At 37.0% G+C, this 22,860-nt stretch overlaps 5 protein-coding genes across 5 annotated transcripts; 1 reads left to right on the forward strand and 4 right to left on the reverse strand.

Annotated features, from left to right (window-relative positions):
- Nucleotide 1: 1 nt before the first annotated feature.
- Nucleotides 2-2,759, reverse strand: LOC103337265 (Glycine cleavage T-protein family). The gene is made up of 5 exons (XM_008240425.3): nt 2,032-2,759; nt 1,177-1,430; nt 980-1,078; nt 541-699; nt 2-464 (listed from the first exon to the last, which is right to left on the reverse strand). Exons 1-5 carry the CDS (start codon nt 2,481-2,483, stop codon nt 220-222), a joined length of 1,209 nt encoding a protein of 402 aa, XP_008238647.2. The 5' UTR covers nt 2,484-2,759; the 3' UTR covers nt 2-219.
- Nucleotides 2,760-6,912: 4,153 nt separating this feature from the next.
- On the forward strand, nt 6,913-8,024 carry LOC103337266 (ankyrin repeat/KH domain protein (DUF1442)). Its single transcript, XM_008240426.3, has 2 exons — nt 6,913-7,120; nt 7,238-8,024. The coding sequence occupies exons 1-2, from the start codon at nt 7,061-7,063 to the stop codon at nt 7,826-7,828; spliced, it is 651 nt and encodes a 216-aa protein (XP_008238648.1). The 5' UTR covers nt 6,913-7,060; the 3' UTR covers nt 7,829-8,024.
- A 169-nt stretch (nt 8,025-8,193) lies between these two features.
- Nucleotides 8,194-10,677, reverse strand: LOC103337267 (Class I peptide chain release factor). The gene is made up of 8 exons (XM_089041374.1): nt 10,306-10,677; nt 9,977-10,036; nt 9,796-9,878; nt 9,251-9,315; nt 9,130-9,163; nt 8,904-8,974; nt 8,607-8,751; nt 8,194-8,495 (listed from the first exon to the last, which is right to left on the reverse strand). Exons 1-7 carry the CDS (start codon nt 10,568-10,570, stop codon nt 8,661-8,663), a joined length of 669 nt encoding a protein of 222 aa, XP_088897500.1. The 5' UTR covers nt 10,571-10,677; the 3' UTR covers nt 8,194-8,495; nt 8,607-8,660.
- Nucleotides 10,678-11,184: 507 nt separating this feature from the next.
- LOC103337315 (glycine-rich protein) lies at nt 11,185-14,327 on the reverse strand. The gene is made up of 7 exons (XM_089041373.1): nt 14,130-14,327; nt 13,078-13,595; nt 12,807-12,976; nt 12,647-12,727; nt 12,451-12,526; nt 12,258-12,350; nt 11,185-11,640 (listed from the first exon to the last, which is right to left on the reverse strand). The coding sequence occupies exons 2-7, from the start codon at nt 13,574-13,576 to the stop codon at nt 11,444-11,446; spliced, it is 1,116 nt and encodes a 371-aa protein (XP_088897499.1). The 5' UTR covers nt 13,577-13,595; nt 14,130-14,327; the 3' UTR covers nt 11,185-11,443.
- A 2,387-nt stretch (nt 14,328-16,714) lies between these two features.
- On the reverse strand, nt 16,715-19,990 carry LOC103337269 (putative protein S-acyltransferase 14). Its single transcript, XM_008240428.2, has 7 exons — nt 19,651-19,990; nt 18,716-18,935; nt 18,524-18,615; nt 18,263-18,386; nt 18,073-18,158; nt 17,919-17,984; nt 16,715-17,193 (listed from the first exon to the last, which is right to left on the reverse strand). The coding sequence occupies exons 1-7, from the start codon at nt 19,837-19,839 to the stop codon at nt 17,065-17,067; spliced, it is 906 nt and encodes a 301-aa protein (XP_008238650.1). The 5' UTR covers nt 19,840-19,990; the 3' UTR covers nt 16,715-17,064.
- Between the last annotated feature and the right edge of the window lie 2,870 nt (nt 19,991-22,860).

Genomic DNA, 22,860 nt, shown 5'->3' on the forward strand with positions numbered 1-22,860 from the left:
GTGGTTTCCTCATAGTGAGTTAGAAATCAACTCAACTTTTGGCATAACTGTCTTAAAACGCCTTTTGTTCTATCAATGGGAAAACTAGATATACAACATCATCTTTCTCGAAACACATTCCTTTATTTTCTTTCAACAAAAAAAAAAAAAAAACATAACAAAACAAACGTATAAATGAATGTATGGAAATACATCATTGTCAACACAGAGAACATCATTCTAAACAACTGCTCTTTGATGTTGAGGCTCTTGAAGCCATTCAGCAGGCCACCAATGTGGTCTAATAGCCTCAACCTTTATATCTTTCTGTCCTTGTATGGTCAATGTATTTGATCCCTTGAAGGCTTCGTCCAAACGCAAGACACCCAGCCCACGACAACCAAGTTGAGTGGTGATGGTACCGACCTTCTTTTTGGATACACTATCTATCACTTCGGAACATGGGGCAACTTCCTGCTCCGCTTCTGAAAGAACAGAAAGGTTAAGTTGGGATATACTGGGCAAATAAAAGCACGAAAGTTCACTTAGAAGGTGGAGTACCTTCTCCACTGTCCTTCACAAATCTTAAAGGAAGCAAGCGCTTGCGAATCACCCCTCGGTGGTGTGTGCGAGCTACAAGCTCTTGGCCCACATAACACCCTTTGTCAAAGCTAATTGCATTGAGACCCACCAGGTTATATTCAAGAGGAATTGCCTCACCTAGACATGGTAATAACAAGTTCAGACTTGCTTTAAACAGAACAAGAAGCAGGATATGGGAAAACACAAGCATACCAGTAAAATATAGAGACTTAATATTCTAGACAACTCCAGGACACAATAGAATCACTGAAGCACAATAACTTGCCATCAACACTGAAAAAGTTTTTCAAAAATTTACCAAGTAAATTGAGAACAAAAGAATATTGTATTGTAACATAGATGGTCTGCAAATACTGAAAAGCCAACGTATACCATCAAAGAGGAAGTAAAGATGCACCTTTTGGGATCTCAGTTGAGCCTTCTGCAACTCCGTTCTCTATTCTCCATAGAAGGTAATTCTGGTCATCTGTTTCTTTGTCAGCTTCAACCAAAGGTGCTGCAATAAAAATAAACATATGCAGCTCAATCAACATGGAGTTTGGGAAGCTGTAAACACATTCAAAGCTCAAATGTAGCAAAGGGTTAAAAACTCACGTGTAGTATTAGATGGGAAGATCCCCCTAAAACCAAGGCAATCCAATCTAGGATCCTCAAACCACTGCCATCCAAGAGGACCCCCATGTGAAGCTGACATTCCTGCAGGATCAACACCAGCACCCCAGCCAACACTAGCAGCCTCCGGTTCTTCCACAGAGGAGGATTTTTCAGAGAGGTTTCCCCCAAAACGCTGCCAGCAATATAACTCTTCTGCCATATTCTCGATATCAACCTTAGACCTCAAACGATATCTGCCAAGGAAAAATAATAATATTAAAGAAACAGAAGCCAACCCGTATTACAAAATTCACAGAGTAACACAAAGGAAAGGAGACATTTGCTTCTCAAAGCAATCTTGAAGACTTGGTCAGTCTAATTTTTGAAGAAAGGCAGACATGGGAGGGTAAAAATACAGAGACATTAAACCAATGGCTTGAATCTTATTTCTAAACCATTTAAGCAAGACTAAGCAACAGCAGCGTCCCTACATAGCATGAGATGCACAAATGGCATTGCTTATTTGTTACTTAATCAGTTACTAATGTTCACATATAGAGCATGTAGCAAGAGACTACAAAAACTTGATAATGAAGAAACCACAACTGGTGGTAAACCCCCTTGACAGAGTTTCCTTAGTTACAAAGCAAGGTTGGAGATAAAAGAAATGATCCATTTATAGCACATTTCCATCAAAATTTTAATTTAATAACCCCAAAAGATGAAAACTTGAAAACTTATACAAAACCCAACAGTGAAAAGAAAAGGCGTTTTCAAACAAAACCAACATCAAAGTTAGCGCCATTAAGAGAAGCAAAGCTAAGCTAGAGAGAATGTGATGCGCAAATAACTCACTTCTTCAAGGTGCTCAAGAGCTCATCCAAAACCGAAGCATCCACGTCCGCAAAGAGCTCCAACGCTTCATCTGGGTCGGGCCCGGGTCCCGACCCGGTCTTATCAAGCTTGGTATCGGGCCTGGGCGGGGCGTACAAGAAGAAATCGTACAGGAACCTCCCCTGGGGGGTTAACAGCGCGGCGTACATGGGCGCTTCCGACGCAGTTGGCAAATTGGGCGTGGCCAAAGTCGAGGTCTTTTCACCCACGGCCTCACCGAACCTCCGTACATCGTTGGTCAACAGACCCTGAAGAAACTTGACCGTGTCTGGACCTCGGAACCGGACCACCGCCCGGGACTTGAGGACCGAAGCCACGGGCCCAGCATTATCGAACTGGGTTTTGTCGTGGATGGCTCTGTAACTGGAGGAAATGGATTTGGGGAACCGAAGGGAGAGCTTGAAACGGTGCATTCTTCGTCTGTGTAAGTCTGGGTGGCTCTGGAGAAGGAGCTCTGACGATGATGAAGGAGGGAGCTACGCTGGTGGTGGTGCCGCGTGTGCTTGTAGGCGTACTGGGCTTTTGCCACGTGTACTTTTAGGCGGTTGTTTGTAATTTAAGGTGGTGATTTGTATGTGTTCGATGAAAGTCCTGAGTGAGCTATAAGTGATGTTTGCAGGTTAGGTGCCGTGGCAGATGGCGGGTGTTGATTGGGGATTATTGACCTGGAGTGGGAAAGAAGATGGATCACGTTTAAAGGGTTTTGGGTTTTAGAGTGAGACAGATAAAGGTCTATGGTGGTGATCAGGATAACTGGGCTGTAATATTACTCCCAAAAAGTCAAACCTCTGTTCAAACTGGGCTTCTTTAGGATTATTCTTCAGACCTCATTTCTCAAGCCCATGGTTTTTATTTATTTGTTTGTTAAAACAAGCGATATTGGAGGGAGAATGGAATCTAAGCCCTTGAATATAAAGGTAAATGCTATTAACCACTTGAACTATAAGACCTTGTTCCATCGTTCATATTTAGAGGGAAAAAAGAAGAAGATATATTTGGAAGCATATCAAGTTGTGATCATGTTTTATGTGCGACCATGTATGTAATGTGCGTGGTGGACTCGTATTTTGCGGAATGGATATCGATTTCCTAGTAGATGACTTGGATGATGATCAGTGCACCAAAATCTATATGGAATATGAGTTGTATTTAGTACCTCTAAGAAATATGATTATAGTTTGACTGATTAATATATTTTTCTGTTTGAGAAAGATCTTTTATTCAAAACCATAGAAGCAAGATAAGATCATATAAGCCTGAAACGGTCAACTCATAATTCAAACGTGAAAAAATATGAAATAAGTGTCATCTCTGAAGAATAAAAATGTTATGCGTGAATACTATCACGAGCAAGAGCGGAATTAGAAACTTTTCAACAGGTGGGCTAACTAAAGGTTTATGGTAAAATTTAATGAACATTTTTTGTTTTCTATAGTACTTTGTAAAAATTATACATTAAATCACACGTTAGTTCATAACTTTATTGACTAATTTTTAATAAAATTTAACATAAAACAAATACATATTAAATGCAACAACAAAATAAAGAGATATTATCAAAATAAAAATATAATCAACAACAAAATTGAAAGTGTACCTATTTCAATATGTATTTTTATTGCTGCATTGCAACTAAATTCATAAACAATTGAACTTTTTTGGACTTTATTAGATTAATACATACTGGGTTTTATTTAAAACAAGCAAAATATATAGGTTTGATTTTTTTTTCTCCACCCAAAAACATCCCTAGGCTACAGCCCACCTTAGTCATTAACTTGGTCTATCAATGATCACGAGATACAAACAAAGAAAATGATCACGAGAAAATCAACACCAGATTAAATCTTTGATTAGGAGGCCCAGAATAAATTTTAAAAAGGACAAGATTAGATTATCTCTCATATACTAATCATGAGATTAATTTAATATTAGAGGTCATATCACCCTAGAGTTGACTAAAAGAGCATCCTTAGCCAAGTTACTGTGCTTAGCGGAATCTTATATTTGATTGTGCTCCAAGTTATGTCTTCTATTGTTTAATTATAAATTTGGAGAAAAGTTCACCTAATTAATTGGGTGGCAACCGACTTTAAGTTGTGCTAATCATATATCTTCTTTTTAAATGGTCAAGCTTGAAAAATGACCTAATTTTCTTTCTCACATAAATGAATTTTTATTTTATTATTATTATTATTAGGTAAATATGTAAATTCGGGGAGACTTACTGAAGAAGACAAAGACAAACAAAGGTTTGGAGAGAATAATTCTACGCCCACGAAAAAGAAGTTTCAATGGTCCCTTTTTTTCCTTTCTGGTTCAAGAACATCTAGAGAGTTGGCCTTCCTTGAATCAAATTCTCCGGCTTGTCGCCTTTGTGTTGGTTCAAGATTGTTCGGAAACAAAGAATTTTTCTACTTGAAAAATAAGCCATGGTTTTTCACAGAGAATCCAGACACCTTATTTGAAAATAAATTGAGTACACAAAAGCAGTTTAGCCTTTGGATTGAATGCAATGCTATGCAAGTAGAAAACCAAACCCTTCACCACCCGCGCAGCGCAGACCTTTTTCACTCTACACCACCCAATATGCATGTAGTGATAAAGATTTGACATCAAAGGCCGGTGGAGGACGTTGACGTTGGCCTTTTTGGTTTTCGTACACGGCCCTTTACGGACGCCGTGACTTTATCATCCTTTCTATAGCATTATTTTGCTTTTTCTCCATCAATAATGCTATGACATAACGTTATTAATCGAATAGCAAAATAATATTATACCCATTGCAACTATGTTTTTCTCTTACTTTACGAATGCAGTGACTTCATCATCCTCTCTCTCCTTATTTCAGTAATTTCACACTTGCACTTCTCTGCCTTGCATACTTCAAAGGACAAACTAATTTATGGAGAGACTTTCTTACACAACCACAATCTCTGATGCATTATACGTGGGTTAGACCAATAGATCACAAGAGTAAGATTATCCCCTTTAACTCAAATTCCAGTCCCTTTTTTTATAGATTAAATTAACTTAGAATAATTTATATTATCGTTTATATAAAAACGAAAACCACCCTCCTTCCCTCGCTAAAATTCTTTAATTTTTTTTACATGATTTTTTATTTGTCTTGTTAAATGAGAGTGGATACTAGTACCATCATGGCTGGCTGAGGCAACTCGGTGTATGTTTTCATTTATATTTTGTTTTGTGGGTCAAATTGCGTTAGAATTTGGGAGGATTAACAACCGTTGAAATATGAAACAATTTTGCACTCATGGGTTCAATATCTAATCAAATAAAAACCAACGCTTGTTTTATCAACTTCAGCAGAGAGAACTGGTCCACTTTTGACGTGGCAGCCACACTACCCAATAAGCATGAAGTGATAAAGATTTGACGTCAAAGGCAGGTGGAGGACGTTGACTTTAGCCCTTCTTCGTTTTCGTACACAGCCGTTTACGGACGCGGTGACTTCATCGCGCTCACAGGTTACCGACGCAGTGACTTCATCATCCTCTCTATAGTATTATTTTATTATTTTCATCCGATAACATTATAATTATGACATGCGTGTGTAATTAGAATTAGAATTGCATGTGACATAATATTATTAATTGGGATAGCCAAACACTATTATTCTCATTGTAACTACATTTTTCTCAAGTTCGAGCCCCTCTTTCTATAGATTACTAGAATAATTTAGATTATCGCTTATATAAAGAGAAAAACCACGGCGCCTAACTAAAATCCTATGTTCTTTAATTTTTTTACATTATCTTTTGTTTGTCTTGTTAAATGAGAGTGGATATTAGTACCATCATGGCTGGCTGAGGCAACTTGGTGTGTGTTTTCATTTATATTTTGTTTTGTGGGTCAAATTGTGTTAGAAATTTGGGAGGTTTAACAACCCGTTGAAAATTTAAAACAATTGTAAACTCATGGGTTCAATATCTAATCAAATTTGTTATTTTTAAAATTTTTATTAAAAAAAACACTTGTTTTATCAACATGGTATTTGACAATAGAAAGAGAAACAGCGTTTTAGTGCCGTACAAGTATAAAGTTTCCTGTTTTCATATATAAAATCAAGTTTGTGATAAGAGGGCTGTGGGTGTGTGGGGGCAGGCATTAAGATTTAAGGCATTAGTGATTAGTGGTGATGCCATCATTTTAAATGAGAAAATAATCAAAGATTGCCAGATACATATTTCTAAAGCAAAATGATGGATTTCTATTTCCTTTTCCTTTTTCTTTTTTGGATATTGTACAACTGGACGAAAGATGAAAAAGGAACTTAGATATTAACAAATGAAACAATTATCGTTTGAAACTCGTAAATGAATCCGGATATGAACATATGAAACACTTCTGATCGGATATAAAAAGTTTTGGCAAGTGTAGCGATTACTCAATCCCATAATATTAGGAAGAAATGGAGGCAGGAGAAATGGGTTTGTGACCAAGTGGCAAAACCTTTGGTTCCAACTAATACGTTATATATATATATATATATATATATATATATTTTAAAGGGATTAAAATGGAAATGACACAGAAAACCAGGTTGGTGTGATGTGTATAAACAAAAACAGTTGGAAAAACAAAGACACCCAAATCCATTGTATTGCAAAAATGTAATACCAATCTACACGTTGGTCATGCGCGGCAGGGGCGCAATGTCAACGGTCCACGAGAACCTCTTGTAGGACCTTTTGCTGTCTGCGTCTCAAATAAAAAGGCCAACTTGGACTGTCATTCTTACAACCCAGATTTTATTAGCTTGCCATCAAAGAAAAGCATTTCCTCAAAACAGAGAGGAGGACAGATATAGGGAGAAGAAAAACAACAACCCATTTGAGTCAAAATAGGAAAAAAACCCCAATTGAGGGAAAAAAAAGGAGAGCCCCCCAATTGAGCAAAAGCGAAAAGAAGAAGAAGAAGAAGAAGAACAACAATCAGAAGAATCAGAAGGAGAATTTGGGCAGAAATGAAGCTGATTTGGTCTCCCGAGAATGCAACAAAGGCCTACATCGACACCGTTCGATCTGTGAGCAATTCTTTCTTGAAAAGTTTCTTGCTTTTAGTTGATTTCATGGCCGATGAATTTAATTTATAGGGTTTCGTTTGTTTTTCTTGATTCTTATGATCTGGGTTTTGTTTGCAGTGTGAGGTTTTTCATGAATCTGGGGTTGCAGAGCTCATTTCAGCCATGGCTGCCGGGTGGAACGCAGAGTTCATCGTTGAGACATGGTCGCAAGGAGGGGTCACTGCAACAAGCATCGGGCTTGAAATCGCCAGCCGCCACACGTGCGCACGGCACGTGTGTGTAGTCCCAGATGAGCAGTCAAGGTCGGAATTTGTGGCAGCAATGAAAGAGGCAGGGATGGCGCCGGAGGTTCTTGTTGGGGAGCCAGAGGAGGTGATGGCCGGGCTTGTGGGGATAGATTTTCTGGTGGTGGATTCTAAGCGCAAAGACTTTGCTAGGGTTTTGAGGCAGGCAAGGCTGAGCCCTAGGGGCGCAGTTTTGGTGTGCAAAAATGCTAATTCAAGAAGTGCTTCTAGTTTCAGATGGAGAAGTGTTGTTGATTGTGGGTCAAGACGTGTGGTTAGGTCTGTGTTTTTGCCTGTAGGGAAGGGTCTGGATATGGCTCATGTGTCTAGCAGTGGAGGGAATTTAGGGTCAAGCAAGGGGGAGAATAGATGGGTTAAGCATTTTGATCAACAATCTGGGGAAGAACATGTTATCAGAAAGTGATTTGCTTGAAAGAACAGAATTTTTTTGTTTGTTTTTTTAGTCTTTACATAGTTTTGCTGTGGACCCAATTGTGTACGTACATATTTGTCTCTTGGACCCAATTGTTTTTCTTTTTCCTTTGTGTTTGGTTAAACTTGTACGTAGTTGGATTCTCGTGAAAATGAATCAGAAATGCCTCATCATTTAACAACCAAAATCAATACCCCACATGACTTTAATTTCAGTACTTTGTTTCTTTCAATAATGTCCTTTGAGGCGTTTAATTCGATTCTGGAACATTGGAGAGAGAGAGAGAGAGAGAACATTTTGCACAATCAATTCAAAACTGTCTTTCCGCTCTCAAAAAACAAAATAATGGGTACAGATTAGCAAACCAATTAACAACCAATGCCAATAGAAAGCGCTAAACATTGAGAATGTCATACAATGTGACAAAAGAGTTATCTTCAGAGCAGCTATTAGTTGATCTGTGTACATCCAGTAACAGTCATCATGTTTTCTGTTTGAAAGCCTATAGACATATGGTCATTTTACATCAAAAGAACTAATTCTGTCCAACAATTGGTATTTTCAGCAGTCTGCTCTTGAATCCAAGGTGTGATTAAATTCCATCACTTGAACTGTTTCTCCATATGATCATGGAATCGCAAATGCATCGACCTCTCCTCTACATAGATAAAAGTGTAAAGATGCAGTGCAGGAAAGATATTTTAGTCAGCAAAACAAACTAGTAACAACCAAATGAATGATAAATCACTGAATTGTGAGTGAAGCGTACCGACATATACAAAAATTCTCAACAAACTGTGAGTCTGACCATACGTAGAGTAGGTCAGTCCCAACTGTCTCGACTTCTTCTGAATGATTTTTTGTCTGAAAGAACCTTCTTGCTCTTAAGGCGTTTTTGTTCGCCAATAGCAGCCCTGCAAAATACAGAGGCAATAGCTGAGACAAAATCAGATCCCGCACCATCCAGAACACAAGGACAATTTACAATACAAAGGATATTGTGGAGAGACAGTTGGCAAAAGCAAAGGTAAAGCATTTGCGAATGCACAAGATAAAGAGTTCTCACATTTTAGCAATCTTCTTCTTTTGCTCTTCTGAGGGAGGAGGTGGGACATAAGAAGCAGCATCAATGATTGCCTGTTTCACTAATTTATTAGAATCATTTGGGAATGGCCAAAAGCAAGGCACATGCTTTTCCCAAAATTGAGCCACTTATGTTTAAGCATCAAAGCACTGGCCATAATATATCATTCCACAAGAACAGAAAGAGAAATACTGATTTTTATTAGTACCTGGAGTTTTTCAAGAGCATCTTCAATGTTACCCCTGAGGAAGAATGGTTGCATCAAAACCCAATGCATTGGAAAAACAAAGAAAAATTGATAATTTAAAAAGAAGAGGAAAGAATTTTACTTTTGTGTTCGAGTCTTTGTGGAAGAAATCACAAGCTCCCCATCCTTGTTAATCCGATTCTTCTCCTGTTCATAAACAAGACAAATGAAGAAGAGATTATGAGATAAAATATTCGAGCAGCTATTCACACAAAAATGGAAACCACAACAATCACGATAATCCTGCATACAGTTGTAAACATGACAGATTGCAAGAGTTTTAGAAAACCAATAACCATTATGATTGATGAGAGAACAGGGAGGCCTCTTAGCACATCATCAGTTCGCAAAATGATGAACTGAAAAAATTCTCCTATCCAGATATTTTGAAGTGTCCTCTATGTCCAGTCAAAATGAGATATTGATAGGTAAGGAATCAGTTCTCTTTCAAACCAGGCACATTCTAGTGCAGGGATTTCCTCATCTGAGGTCCCTTCTATGTGCCCGCTCTATCTTAAACCTATGACAGGGTATGTAATGATCACTACTTCCCTCCTCCCTAGACAGAAATTCTTGCTTTTCTTATTCATCAAGAACAAAAGGCCATGAGAAATGACAGCCACAAACCATTTGCAAAATCCTCTCCCTGATCCATTCGCTTAGCCAATACGCCTTTTCTACATTGAAGCGCATGTCCACCTTGGTATTCACTGTAAAATCAATAGCAAAATTAGCAACAATTTGGCATTAACAAGTTAAAAGAAGAAAAAATCCAACCCGCAAAGAAGACAGAAAGACATGTACAAACCTTTGTTGACATTCTGACCTCCAGGTCCCCCACTTCTTGCAAAACTCACAGTTACATGGTCTTCATACATATATGGAGAAAAAAACAATTGATCAAATAAATCCATGGTTTATGTGAACGCTAAAATATAACACTACAACACAGAAAATGCAAACCTTCTGTTTTACACTAGTAATTTTGTACCATGAACTCCTTAATTAAACGAATCAAGGAAGAAATTATGATATAATCTACAGTACCTCAATCTAGTGAGTCACTACTATAATGCTATAAATTTATTTTTTTAAAATTATGCAAATTTGGAAAAATATTTAGAGTAAGTGAGAGACCTAAAGTGATCTTAGGAGGGGGCTGGGTGTCAGCGGAGAGAGCTCGCTCCTCGGCTGCTTGCAAGAGCTGGTTGACCTGAGAGAGCCGAGCCGACACCTTGTTCCCGCCACTTCCCGAATTCGACGCGGCGCACCGGACACTGCCGATTCTGATTCCGCCATTGGAGGAGCGAAGCAGAGTCGTATGGATTGATGGAGGAAATGACAGGTATGGTTGAAGGATGTGTCTGAGAATCATGTTCGTTGTCGTTCTAAGAACCGCCATTTTCGCTGTAAAGAAAACCCTAAAATACGTTTTAAATTTAAATTATCTTTTTTTTCTGGTCAGCCTTTTGTCTTTGGGTTCTCTGGATTAAAATATTGGGTCTGGGTTTTTGTGGTTTAGAGCACTTCATTTTTAATTTATTTTTAGAGGAATTTAGAGCACGACATTAGAAAAATAATAATACTAACAACATTATTGGGTCTTAGTGAGGCTCTAAATCATCAGTCCAAACTGAGTACGGAATTATATACATATCCTATAGGGAAATGTTTGCTAAGTTAGTGTATCAGCCCCTTGCCCTCGAGTTCGATCCCGTTCCCATGATTCTGATGTAAAATAGTATGGCTCTCAATTTTTACATTGAAAATGTTTATTACTGATTTGGTGTTTTTGGAATTTGAGCGTGCATGTAAAGCCAAACTGTAAAGAGCATATAATAATTTTTCAAACCCTACCAAAATATAGAAGAAAAAAATGTAGAATTCATTGTCTTTCCCTTGGTAGATCAACAAACCTTTGGCGGACGAAAGTCACAACTTTTGCAAATTATAGTAAACGCGGGAAGTCAGGAATTTGATGCCAATAAAGAATTGACGTTAAAATGCATCAAGAACTGGCGACAAAACCTCAGCTCGCATTACTACAAGAATCCGCAACAGTTAAGTCGCCGTTTAATCAAGATTCAAGGGCATTCGATGGATATTAAAGCCTACAGAACCATCATCCCATTTCAAATGGCATCAATTAAAATAAACAGTATACAAGAGCACACTACTACCATCTGACGTCCTGCCGCTATGAGCTCAAAATATGCTACTAGGAGATAAAAACAAGGATCGGAAGACAGACATAATAAGCCCTGTTGTGCTAGCTCTAATCTCTCGCTTTCCCACGGGAATAACCATTCTTATCCCTAACATCTGCTCTCTTCCTACCAGACTGGTTCGAGCGGGAAGATCCTGCCTTCTCTTTGGCATCTGACATCATATTTCCAGGGTTCTGTGAACTCTCGTTGGAAGGAAGCGCCCAACCTCCCCGACTAGCCTCCTCACGTCCACTGCTGCTAGCTCCTGGTACCAACCAAATCATAAAACACAAAGAATTAAAATCATAAAAAATGTCAATCATTGGTTCATTTGTGATGTTGGCATCCTTGACAAGATAGTGTGTTGAAATTTTCATTCTTAACCTTGACATCCATTCAGCTAAAGCATACAACCTCACATTTATCTAAACAAAGCGGGCAGTTTTCCAAGTATAGTTTAGTGAAACATACTTCTGCATTTACCAATAAGTATCACACCAAAGGGCAAGACATTCAATAAAACTTAACACACTAGCTGTATATGCTCTCCTACAAAGGTTCATGCCCCAGTATGCATGCTGTAGCATATAAGCACAACCACCACTCTCATTATCCTAAAAATTAGTTAAGGTTCCTAAAAGAAATGAGCCAGACAAGAAACTCTTACAAAACACAGATATAAATAGACCCACGGGCACTGAAAAAGCTGCAAGAACTTTTTAAGAATTCATTAAGGAACCAAAAATGAATTATCCGCAACTTAATGGTACATACAGTCAACAGAAGGTTCATATACACACAATACTTAGCCAACACCAAACTGCAAAAATGATATTTACCCATTTTTCATATCAGAGTCAAAAGTCAACATTACAAACTCACCTAGATTTTCGTAACCACCAAATTTATCAGTCCATCCAGGCAAATGTTTTTGAGCAGTTCCTTTCCATGCTTCTTCAAAACCAGAAATCTCATCTAAAATTTCCCAATCAGATGCTCCAAGTTAGTTTATATACCAAAACAACTCTATACACCTTCTTGCACAAGCACAGCATTGCATATAAAGTTTACATACCTTCGTTAAGATTATGCAAGGTTTCCATTGTATCCACCTTACCGTCTGTTTTGAGCTTCCTAGTAATTGAATGGCCCTAAAAGGAGAATCCTAAATGTAAGTGTTCTACTGACATCATGAAATTGATGATCCAAGATTCGAATCCAAAAAGTAAAAGACACATCAGCAACAAAACTAGATGGCACCCAAAACATACCTTATTGCGGAGCCCCTTAGATACCCTGTGTGTTGCCTGCCCAGAAGTAGTATCAGCTTCCTTACTTTCCTCAAAAGCCAACTGCTCACACAACAAGTGCAAATTAGAAACATGACTACTGAGAAAGGAAAAAAATTGAGAACCTTTCACAATTACTTACCCCATCACTCCCCATCCTTCTTGTCTTGGATGAAGTATAATATGCACCATTGGCACCACCATAAGAGACACTGGAGCTCTGAAATGTGAAGCTTTGAGCTTGAGGCTGGGATTGCATAGCGTTATACCGGTTATAGTTGTCCCTATGCTGCAAATGCTTGCTGCTCTTCTCTGCACAAAAGGGGGAAAAGCATTCCTAATTATTTAGTCTCAGATAAAAACATTCAGTAATTACCAAGGTCAATAGCAACCAACTATTTAAAACATCTTACCTTCAACTTCATCATCAGGATCCTCAACATAAGGTTCATTGCTCGGTCCACTGCGTTTTCGAGGATTTTCTTTTTTCTCATTATCAGCATCCTCATTTTCATGATCAGAGTCTATTTCCTCAATGATTGGGCCCCTTGGTCTCTTAGGCTCTGGCGCCTGATGCTCAATGAACCCAGTTGGCTGCATATCTGGAAAATTGCCTCCACCTGGACCAAAAAAACTCGACTCCAACATCCCTCCAAATGGGGGCATACCTCCAAACGAGGGCATACCTCCAAATGGGGACATACCTCCCAACGGGGACATACCTCCCAAAGGGGACATACCTCCAAATGGGCGAGTGAAAAAAGGGTCATCAAATGGATCCCTTCCTCCAAAAAGGTTAGAAATCAAACTCCTCTGACCCCCAAATCCACCAAAGCCCCCAAAACCAGCAAAAGGATCATTGAAATCAGGGAAAGGACTCCTGCCACCTGGACCGCCTCTGCCCCCCTGCATCTTCTAACCACTACAACCCCTGAAAAATAAAAAGGGGCAAACCAAAACTTTAACAAATATATGGTAAGAAGTACCTTCCACACTCTACAGTCATAAAACTTGAAATTCAGAATTAAACTATAACGAATTTAAAACTAAAGAGTCCAAGAAGCAAGTGGTTTAGACAGCAAATAGAAGACCAAATCACCACTGATTGATGCAGACAATTTCTCAAGCATGGTATAAAAATTTGCATAATCAAAAGATCATGCATCGTTTTTTAATTCGAAACTATGTTACTAATAGCCACGCAATAAGAAAAACACGAAAAATCATACGTTGCAATAATATTTCCCAATAAAAACCAATCCTAGAAACTTTTTCCTGCAACTATAGCAAAGTAAATCCCTAAATTCATGTAAGAATCAAACAAAAAAATGGATCACAATCTACAACAAATTATTACACATCAATTCAATGATCATAAAATAGAATCTTTTCTTCTTTTGCTTTTTTTCGTTTTTTCTGCAATCAAAAGTAAAATAAATAAATAAATATTTTAAAAAATGAGTACCTCGGAAAAGAAAATAGAAATTTGGAGCGAACTGAATCGGAACCAGAGAAAACCCTAATCGCCTCAGCACGAAATGCTTTGATGAAGGGGTTTTCCAGGTGCCACAAAGTTAATAGCGTTGCTGCGTTTGGTTTAACCGACTCACCAAAGGGGGAAAAGAGAGAGAGAGAAATTGAGAGTTCAATTTGATGGAAAGTCTTAGTATAGTCATCAGACGTCTGTACATCACTGTTGGCGGCATGATACGTGTCGCTAGGCCATAGCTTGATTTTTTTTTTTGCGGGGCCCAAAAGATTAGAATGGATTTTTTTTTTATACCATAATTTTTCTCAAAATAATAAAATATGGAGATGAAAAAATTTAGCCATATACTTTTTTTTTAAAATTAATATTTTGGAGGGCAAAAATTATAGAGATATTTAGTTATATACCCATTCTTAATACTAATGATATAGATAACCTTACACCATTTAATTTTTATAAACAAACACACAAAAAATTCAAAAAATGAAAGTTGGGCTTATTGAATTTAATTTTAATTATTAAATTACTTTTATACTCTATTTAGTGTTTTGGGTTTTTTAATGGGGTTTTAGGATTGGACTTGTTTTAAAAAATCGATGGCAATTTTGTAATTTATAAGAAGTTGAAAGTCCTCTTTGTTATGTTGTAAATGAGATTTGGGTGTGTTTCTAAAGTCCATTTTATATATGTTTTTCTTTATAATTTGGGCCCCTATATTGGGTATAATAGTGAATCTCCCAAAATTATAATCCTAGGCTACCATGACTGGAGATAGCCTTATGATTGTTATTTAGTGCTTTGAATTCATTTTTTGTCACATCTTGAGATCACTCCGTAGACGATATTGTCCGCTTTGGGCCCCTCTCTGCCCTCACGGTTTTGTTTCTGGGAACTCACAAGCAACTTCCCAATGGGTTACCCATCTTGAGATTGCTCTGGCCCCCAACTCGCTTAACTTCGGAGTTCCCATGACTCGGCCAGAGCTCCGAAGGCCTCATGCTAGATGGAGGCGGTCATATACATATAAGACACATCACCCCCTCTCTGTTGGTCGATGTGAGATGTTACATTTTGTTATAATACATGTATTTTATTTATTAATATTATTGTAGGGAACTTTTTCTTCTTGCAGCTATAATTGGTCAAAGGGCGATGAAAAGACTCCCCTTTGTATGGGTTCGAAAATTAAGCCCCAAAAATACTTCGAAAGGGCAGCAAAGCCTTAGGAATATTTTGGTTACCTTTATCAACCAAAACAATGGTTGCTTACAGGTGGTTTTGGCATGCTTACAGATAATCTTTTTAGCTCAGCGTGAGTGGCATGTGGCATGGGAGCAAAATCAACATGAGTTTAGCACCTAGAGAGAATTTAGGCTTGCTTTATGAGAAAAGGAAGTGTTAAGGTAAGAAATGAGATGTTTTGTGAGGGATTTGGCTAAGGAAAGAGAAAATGAAGAGCAGAAAGAAGAAAATGAACAGTGCACGAGGTTGCTGGGTTTTTGCAAGTTAGAGAGAAGGCTTGCTCTTTGAATCTGAGTTGCTCTCGTTAGGTAGGATAAGCCTTAATTTATAGCCGCTAGAAACCACCATTTTTCAAGAAACCCTAATGGCTTCTACCCATTTTGGCTAAGCTTTTTCCTCCTTTCTCCTCCTCTTCTTTGACTTCCCTATCTTGGCAAAAATTGCATCTGTCTATTTGCATGAATTCAGGAAATTTGGGAGCTCAATGCCCCCTTTCTTGCAAAATTGCTCAAACTTCCATTCTTGTCTACTGTTTTTTCTTCTTTCCTTCCTCCTTCTTTGGTCAAATCTAATGAAGGAAAGGAAGTGAAAATATATGCTGGTCCAAAGGGTGCCTTTGACAATCTGCAGGCTAGTATTCCTTGGTTCTTTGAGCGTCTCTAGCTTCGAACTTACTCCCTGCATGTGATGGAACCTCCCAGCAACTTTGCTCAATGAATCTGCCAACCTTCCTCATGTGACTTTATTTTTTCAAAAGGGCTAAGACTTTTGTGAGTTATTTTTTTAGGTTTTATATGGGCAAGGTGGTTCCCTAAGCAAATGGGCTTTTTGTTAAACATTGGGTCTTTTGTTTGTATTAATAGGCTACTTTGCTTTAGGGTATTCACCGATGTCAAGTACTAGTGTTTTTTTTTTATCGGAAAATTTATTCGAATGTGGGAATTCCATAGAAGAAAGAAAATGTTATCTTGAAATATTTTTCAACATTTAGGAATTTGTACCCAAATTTGAAAGAGAGGTGCCAACCAATAGCTAGGTTAATTTTTGAAGGTATCATATTTTAACACTTAATGGCACCATAGTTGGGTTGCCCGTTAACAATGTGATAGTATTAAGCATGATCAATGTTTTTTAATTGATAATAAATGCCAAATTTGAAACGTCTTAGACATAAAGTTAAGGAAACAGAAGTTTAACAAAACAATGACCACAAGTAAAACGATAGCTTTTTCCGTACGACCTTCCCTAATCAGTGGCACTTCAAAATTTTACAGGATCAACAAGCCTGCAAAGGCAAACAAAACTTGGAAACGAAGACATGAATCACAAAACAAGTTGTATGATAAAATGCTCACATTCCTTCTGATATTAACACATTACATCTCTATACGAAACGTATAACGACTGACGAATCCATGCACCTTTGCAAACCCCAGCTTCTATAGCGAGTATAAATGAACTATTGACGTTGACAACATCACCTATAAATGACATTCTGCATTCTCATACAAGGAAAATTCGCCAATTGAGTCCATCCTTCAAAACTCCAGCTATGATGTCTCCCAAGCAGAAGCCTGACCTGAGTTCATGCCTGTGCATGCAGGTTAATGCAGAATTGATGAGCTGCAAAACTTGAACTGCAAATTTGTCCGTTTGCCGCCATGAATACTTATATCGGCTGGAGTGCATTCAACTCAGGCCTTGTTGGATAATCGATACCCTGAAGAGCTGGTATCCGTCTTAAATCCTCCTCCGAATATGCAGGGATGAACCAGTACCACTTATCCGTCCCAAACACCTAACAAAATAAATGGTGAATTCACCAGAACAAACAAGCAACAACGTATTCTTCTGTGCATTACATCTTGCATCAGAACTTCAACTAGATCAGTTAGGTTGTAATATAACTTTCCAATTTAATCACAAGCTTACAGAAAGTATATTGCATATAATTAAAGGAAAAAATAAATCAGCACTACTTCCACCACAAGCAAAGTATACTTTCAGCTCTGGTCATCTATGAAGGTTTTGAAGTGATTTATGGGGGTTGGATCTGCTAAAATGATCTGATTTCATGTTTTCAAGGCATAGAATACACCTAGAAAAGGGGGGCTGGGCTGGTACAGGGGGAGTTCATTCATCCTCATGGACATAAGCCAGGTTCAGATATTGCATTATTATAATGATGTATAAGTTGGGTTATTTTGCCAGGATAGGGCTAACTTTAGCATGAGGAGATGAGTGTTGGAACTAATTACGGCAGGAGCATATGGAGTTGCATATCAGTAATATCTGTTAAATGAGCTGAAGGTACCAGCTTACATTCTAACCTTAAACATGAGGATATGACGGTACTTTTCTTATTAATGTTTTCCTTCTAAGAATTTTTTTTCTTAAGAAAAGCTTAGGGAAGGCAAAGAATCTAGCAAAACAATCAAAATATGAGAATGCGATAGTTATAATATTTACTCAACACACACCTGCCCACACAAAAAACCAAAATAGACAGAACAAAAAGTAAACCTGTTCAAAGTTTTTCTTCCGACCAAGGTCATACTGCCATTTAGGAGTGGCTTTCTTCTCATATGCCTGAAGCAATCAAGAATCTCATGTGAGAGATACAGTAAGGCCTAGCTATTAGTAATTTTTTTTTTTAAAGTATAACAAAAGCCATCACCTCAATAGTGGTGGTATTGGACGCTACCAGTGATAGGTGCATGATCATGAAGCCAAAAACGCTCAAAGCAAATGCGAAGTTCAAAACTGAAAATGGAAATTACAGATATTTGAAAATACAGATGATACCAAGATTCTTTTTTCTCAGAAAAGAAAAATGGAAAAATCAAACTGGCCATCTAGAAACTTACCAAATGTGATAAAACTCGCTGCGACAGTGCCCAGTGTTCCAATTACCTCTTCTTCAGTAAAAAATGCCATAAAATACTTGAATAATGATAAAGTGACGAGAGTTGTCTCAAGAAATGTGTAAAACTGCAAAAAAATAACAAACATAGCAAGTCATTCATCAAATCAGCTCTAGTTTAGTTTGAGTAGATACCGCTTATCTCGCCAGTCAACAGAAGTGTACGCTCAAAATATTTCAATACTAACATAGTGCGCTAACATACCAAGAAGAGAAGGAAGTACTTGTAATTCAATGCCCCAACACAGTTGACCACCCACACACAATGATGGTCCATTTTCAATATGCACCTCCCACCTAAGACCAAATGCACAAATGAAACAATGAACCTTCCATTCTTTGTATACCACCAGATATACATATTCAAAAGAGAGAACTTTGATTCAAAAGTACTCACAAACAGAACAATGATGACATCGAGGTGGTTTAAAGTGGTTGCACTTCCGACAGAACCGTACTTTTTGATTTGCTGGGTCACTGACCAGTGTAGATTGGTCCGATCCCACCAATGGGGCTCCGTCACCTCCCTCCTCATCGTTTGCAGGCCTCCAATTCGGTGGAACAACCCCAGGATCATTTAGAACAACATTAAAGTAGCTCCACAACAGCATCACCAACTACATAACCAAACTCAATACTTACAATGTTACATTTGTCACCATTCTTAATTTGAAGTGTTTAAAATGGGAAAATTCAAAATCTCAAAACAGAATAAGAAATTCTAAAAGCTCCAATTATAATTGCTTGTTCCGAATAAAATGGGCAGCGTTTAAATTGTTACTCTCACCAGAGCAATTTACGACACTCACATGCATCAATAAGATTTCCCCAAGCAATTCAAAATCTCCAGCGATAACATTTCCCAACGGAAAGCTTTATTGCCACAGCAAAAAACTTATTAAGATAAGAGCAATGTACAAACTACAATCCTCTTAATTACGAGCACAACCCTCACATTCATGATTCAATCTTCTCCTAATAACTTCACCTTTAGAAATAACATTCCCCCTAATTCAAAGTAGCAAAGAAAATGTCCAATAAATGCCAAGTACCCAGCTTGTTGAGAGTTGAAAACTCAAGTCACTAGCTTTATTACCCAAGTGCTTGTCTTTGGCTAAAAACATCAATAACAAATTTCAAAGCATTTTACTTTCTGTTTATTTTATAGCTCAATATACAACTACAAATATCTGCATATCACCTATGCGTATGTGAACTTATGTATGCATATAATTTCTAGAGAGAGAAAAAAATTTGAGCATTTAACAACCAATCAAATTGAATTAAACATAAAATTTAAAATGATAAAAACTTAAGGGGAATGGGAATTACCAGAAAATGGAACAAGATCAAGAGAGGGAAGGCAATGACGGCACTGAGGCCTCCGCCAAGGATAGCAGGCAAATAATTGGCCAAAACGACGGCGTAGTAGGTGAGCCCGACTATGACGAGAACCACGAGGACCATGATGTAGCCGAGTGCACGCAGAGCCGTACAGAGCTTGAACGCGTTCCACGCCATTGCTGCTGCTGCTGCTCCTGATCTTTGTATGACCTTACAGACGAATCAAACCATGGAAATCAGAAAAAAAATTACTACGAGTTTGGGGAATTGGAATTCCATTTCCCCATCGGGATTTAGACGGAACGTTGACGAAATTTGATTCAAATTTGACGATGAATTCAAAGGGTTGGGAGACTAATTCAACACGTTGAGAAGGAGGGACATTTGTTATTGTTTTTTTTTTCCTTTTCTTTTGGGTTTTTTTTTCCTTTGGACAGAATTATTATAAATAAAAAATTATAAAATAAAAAAAAAAAAAAAAAGGAATTATGGGTTTCTTGGTTGACAGGGCAAACGTGTATTAGACGATGAATAATTAGCAAACACATCCACTTTTAATTATGATATTGTCCTTAAATAAGATTACTTAAAATAACAAAAAGAATTTGATGTTCACTTCTCGTCATCCATCAAGCCCAACGTTGAAATTGATGTTCACTTCCCAACCTGAGTGAGTTTTAGATTTTTTATCACTCCAGCCAGTTCAATTATTGTGTCAAATGAAATAAACTTGTAAAATTGCAATAGTTTAAAATAATAATAATAATAATATCGATGGTTTGATTCGGTTCAAAGTTTTCAAATAGATCAAACCGAATCGAACCAAATTACTTGCGATTTGGTTTCCTTCAGTCCAATATTACCAGTTTTTTAAAGTAAAACACTGGACAAATTGCTCAAATTGATTTAATTTGATCAGTTTGAATGATTTTTGGTTCATGCTTAATTATCACAGCCTAATGTGTTAGTTTTTGTCATGGCCAACAACACTAGGTGATCGTATCCAAAAAAAAAAAACAACAACACTAGGTGACCATGGTTACCATATTAAAAAATTAAATAATAAAAAAAGTGGTTAGGGGGATATTTTAAGAATTCCAAAGGGTAATTTGAGTATAATTTTAATGTGCTAATCAATTGAATTAGAATTATCATTAAAAAAATTGAGGGCTTGTGCACGTACACAAATGCATGTGCAAAAATGATGCAATTAAAGTAGTAAAAGATAACCAATGAGCTCTTTTAGTTGTGAATAGAACTTTTCTTTCCAAAGTTGGTAGATCTCTCAAATTTCAATTCTTCGTCCCTCATTAATTAAGTAAAAACATAGAACGAGAAGGCATTAGTTAGATTAGAAGAAGAAATGAATGCAAGTTGTGTGGACAAATTAGAAGTTAGACAATGTACACCTATTTCAATCTAAGTTGTTCAAAACGAGTAAATGACAAAGGTGTCTTTCATCCTTGTGATGAGACTTATTATAGGTCTAGTTAGTAATAAAGTGCTTCCTCCCACACCTAAGATTATAGGTTGAGCCCTGCATCATCTATTTGGTCCTCACATGAATCGAAAAAGAAGAGTCTAAGAATTGTGGGGAGAGTTGTTGGATCTGACCATCCTTACTCTATTAATTTAGAGCATTCATAATGGTGATCTTTAAATTATGTCTCTATCAATAACTTTTAGGGTATGTTTTTACTAATAAGGAATCAAGATAAACATGAATTGGAGTATTTAAGAATCAGAGTCAAACATTCCAATTAAGTTGTTTATTAATTGTTAGGAATCGAAATGAAAACAAAACTGATTCTCATTAAAACCATTTACTATTGTTAAGAATCGTAATCAAAACCAATTTGATTACCAAAATGCCCTTGCAAAATAAATTCAAATTGTTCAACTACTTACACAATTTTTCAAATGATAAGTTTTTGTTTTAAACAAAAATATATATATTTGCATGGAACAAATGACAAAAGTTGTGTAATCTAATAATAATAAACCTGTTTTTTACAAAAACAAAATTTTTTAACGAACTTTTTATATGGTAATGATAAATCCAATTTAATAATCATAAAAATAACCATGTTTTATAAGTTTAATTATTACTTCCTATATCTAAATATATATAATTAAGTTAAATATATTTAGGACTCGTTTGGGAGTGCTTCTTCCCGAAGCGCTTATGTCATTAGCGCTTATGCCCATAGCACTTATCACATAAGCGCTTCTTCAAAGAAGTAGTTTGTTGTTTGGATGTCACATTTAAAAGTGCTTTTACACTATATAAAAGCGCTTTTGATATATTGTTGAGTGTTTGGCTAACACAGTAAAAGCGTTTTTAAAAGTACTTTAAAATAATTTAAAGAATCCCAAAAAACTATAATAAACATAGGAAATAAAAATTATATAGAGATGGATCCCTGCAAAAGACCAAATCCTTAGTAGTTAATTAAGGAGATAACATAGAGATGGATCTATGAAATCAGGTAACAATGGGGTCACAGGGTTGGGATTTGCAGCATTGTTAAAATCAGTAGACCTATATTGATTATCATAATGCTACATTGAAAAAACAACTAACCTTAGAATCACATATCAGATAAATAATTGAATGTTTGACCATGCAATTTGAGAATGCTTTGTTCAATTCCACCAATTCCATTGTTTTATCTTCTTGGTTGGGTCAGGAGTTTCCAAACGCTTGGTTTGAGAATATAATGACAACTAGTATAGCAAATCTCCTTCTTCCTAAAGAATTGGTTTGAGAACACATACCCCACTTACAAAGCATTTCTTAGGCTCTAGTTTCCAAAAATATTTCCATATACTGTTTTCAGAAACAGTATAAAACAATGGCACTACAGTTTCTTAACCCAAAACTGAAAAATTATTTTAAAAACAATACGTTTCCAGCTTTCCAGCTTGTTATGAACACCCTTTTGGCTGCATTAATTCCAGATAGTTTGCAAATGAACAAATCAATACAGATTGACCCAAATTAACGTATGAAACTGTTAATTCAATCAAGCCCACTGCAAATTTTACTCATGAAACAAAACAAAAAGAAATTGACAAGTCCATGCATACAAATTTCAAAAAAAAAAAAATCAAAACCATGAAAAAGACTTCAATTCGTACACACTAAATAAAAAATTCAAAAACATGAAAAGGACTTCAAGGCAGAGAAGATCCAGT

Source organism: Prunus mume, linkage group LG7, assembly GCF_029339155.1.
Source record: "Prunus mume cultivar Tortuosa linkage group LG7, ASM2933915v1, whole genome shotgun sequence".
NCBI lineage: Eukaryota > Viridiplantae > Streptophyta > Magnoliopsida > Rosales > Rosaceae > Prunus > Prunus mume.

Excerpts from the sequence above, each read along its gene's own strand:
- LOC103337266 (XM_008240426.3), top strand. The coding sequence starts at position 7,061 with ATGAAGCTGATTTGGTCTCCCGAGAATGCAACAAAGGCCTACATCGAC. Across the intron at positions 7,121-7,237 it reads ACATCGACACCGTTCGATCT|TGTGAGGTTTTTCATGAATC; the intron begins GTGAGCAATTCT and ends TTTTGTTTGCAG.
- LOC103337269 (XM_008240428.2), bottom strand. The coding sequence starts at position 19,839 with ATGGCGTGGAACGCGTTCAAGCTCTGTACGGCTCTGCGTGCACTCGGC. Across the intron at positions 18,616-18,715 it reads ATGTCATCATTGTTCTGTTT|GTGGGAGGTGCATATTGAAA; the intron begins GTGAGTACTTTT and ends ATTTGGTCTTAG. Across the intron at positions 18,159-18,262 it reads AGCGAGTTTTATCACATTTG|TTTTGAACTTCGCATTTGCT; the intron begins GTAAGTTTCTAG and ends TTCCATTTTCAG.
- LOC103337315 (XM_089041373.1), bottom strand. The coding sequence starts at position 13,576 with ATGCAGGGGGGCAGAGGCGGTCCAGGTGGCAGGAGTCCTTTCCCTGAT. Across the intron at positions 12,728-12,806 it reads GAAGGATGGGGAGTGATGGG|TTGGCTTTTGAGGAAAGTAA; the intron begins GTAAGTAATTGT and ends TTGTGTGAGCAG. Across the intron at positions 12,351-12,450 it reads CTTGCATAATCTTAACGAAG|ATGAGATTTCTGGTTTTGAA; the intron begins GTATGTAAACTT and ends GGGAAATTTTAG.
- LOC103337267 (XM_089041374.1), bottom strand. The coding sequence starts at position 10,570 with ATGGCGGTTCTTAGAACGACAACGAACATGATTCTCAGACACATCCTT. Across the intron at positions 9,164-9,250 it reads ACAAAGACTCGAACACAAAA|GGGTAACATTGAAGATGCTC; the intron begins GTAAAATTCTTT and ends ATTCTTCCTCAG. Across the intron at positions 8,975-9,129 it reads ATGCTCTTGAAAAACTCCAG|GCAATCATTGATGCTGCTTC; the intron begins GTACTAATAAAA and ends TTAGTGAAACAG.
- LOC103337265 (XM_008240425.3), bottom strand. The coding sequence starts at position 2,483 with ATGCACCGTTTCAAGCTCTCCCTTCGGTTCCCCAAATCCATTTCCTCC. Across the intron at positions 1,431-2,031 it reads CTCTTGAGCACCTTGAAGAA|ATATCGTTTGAGGTCTAAGG; the intron begins GTGAGTTATTTG and ends TTTCCTTGGCAG. Across the intron at positions 465-540 it reads TGTGAAGGACAGTGGAGAAG|AAGCGGAGCAGGAAGTTGCC; the intron begins GTACTCCACCTT and ends CTGTTCTTTCAG.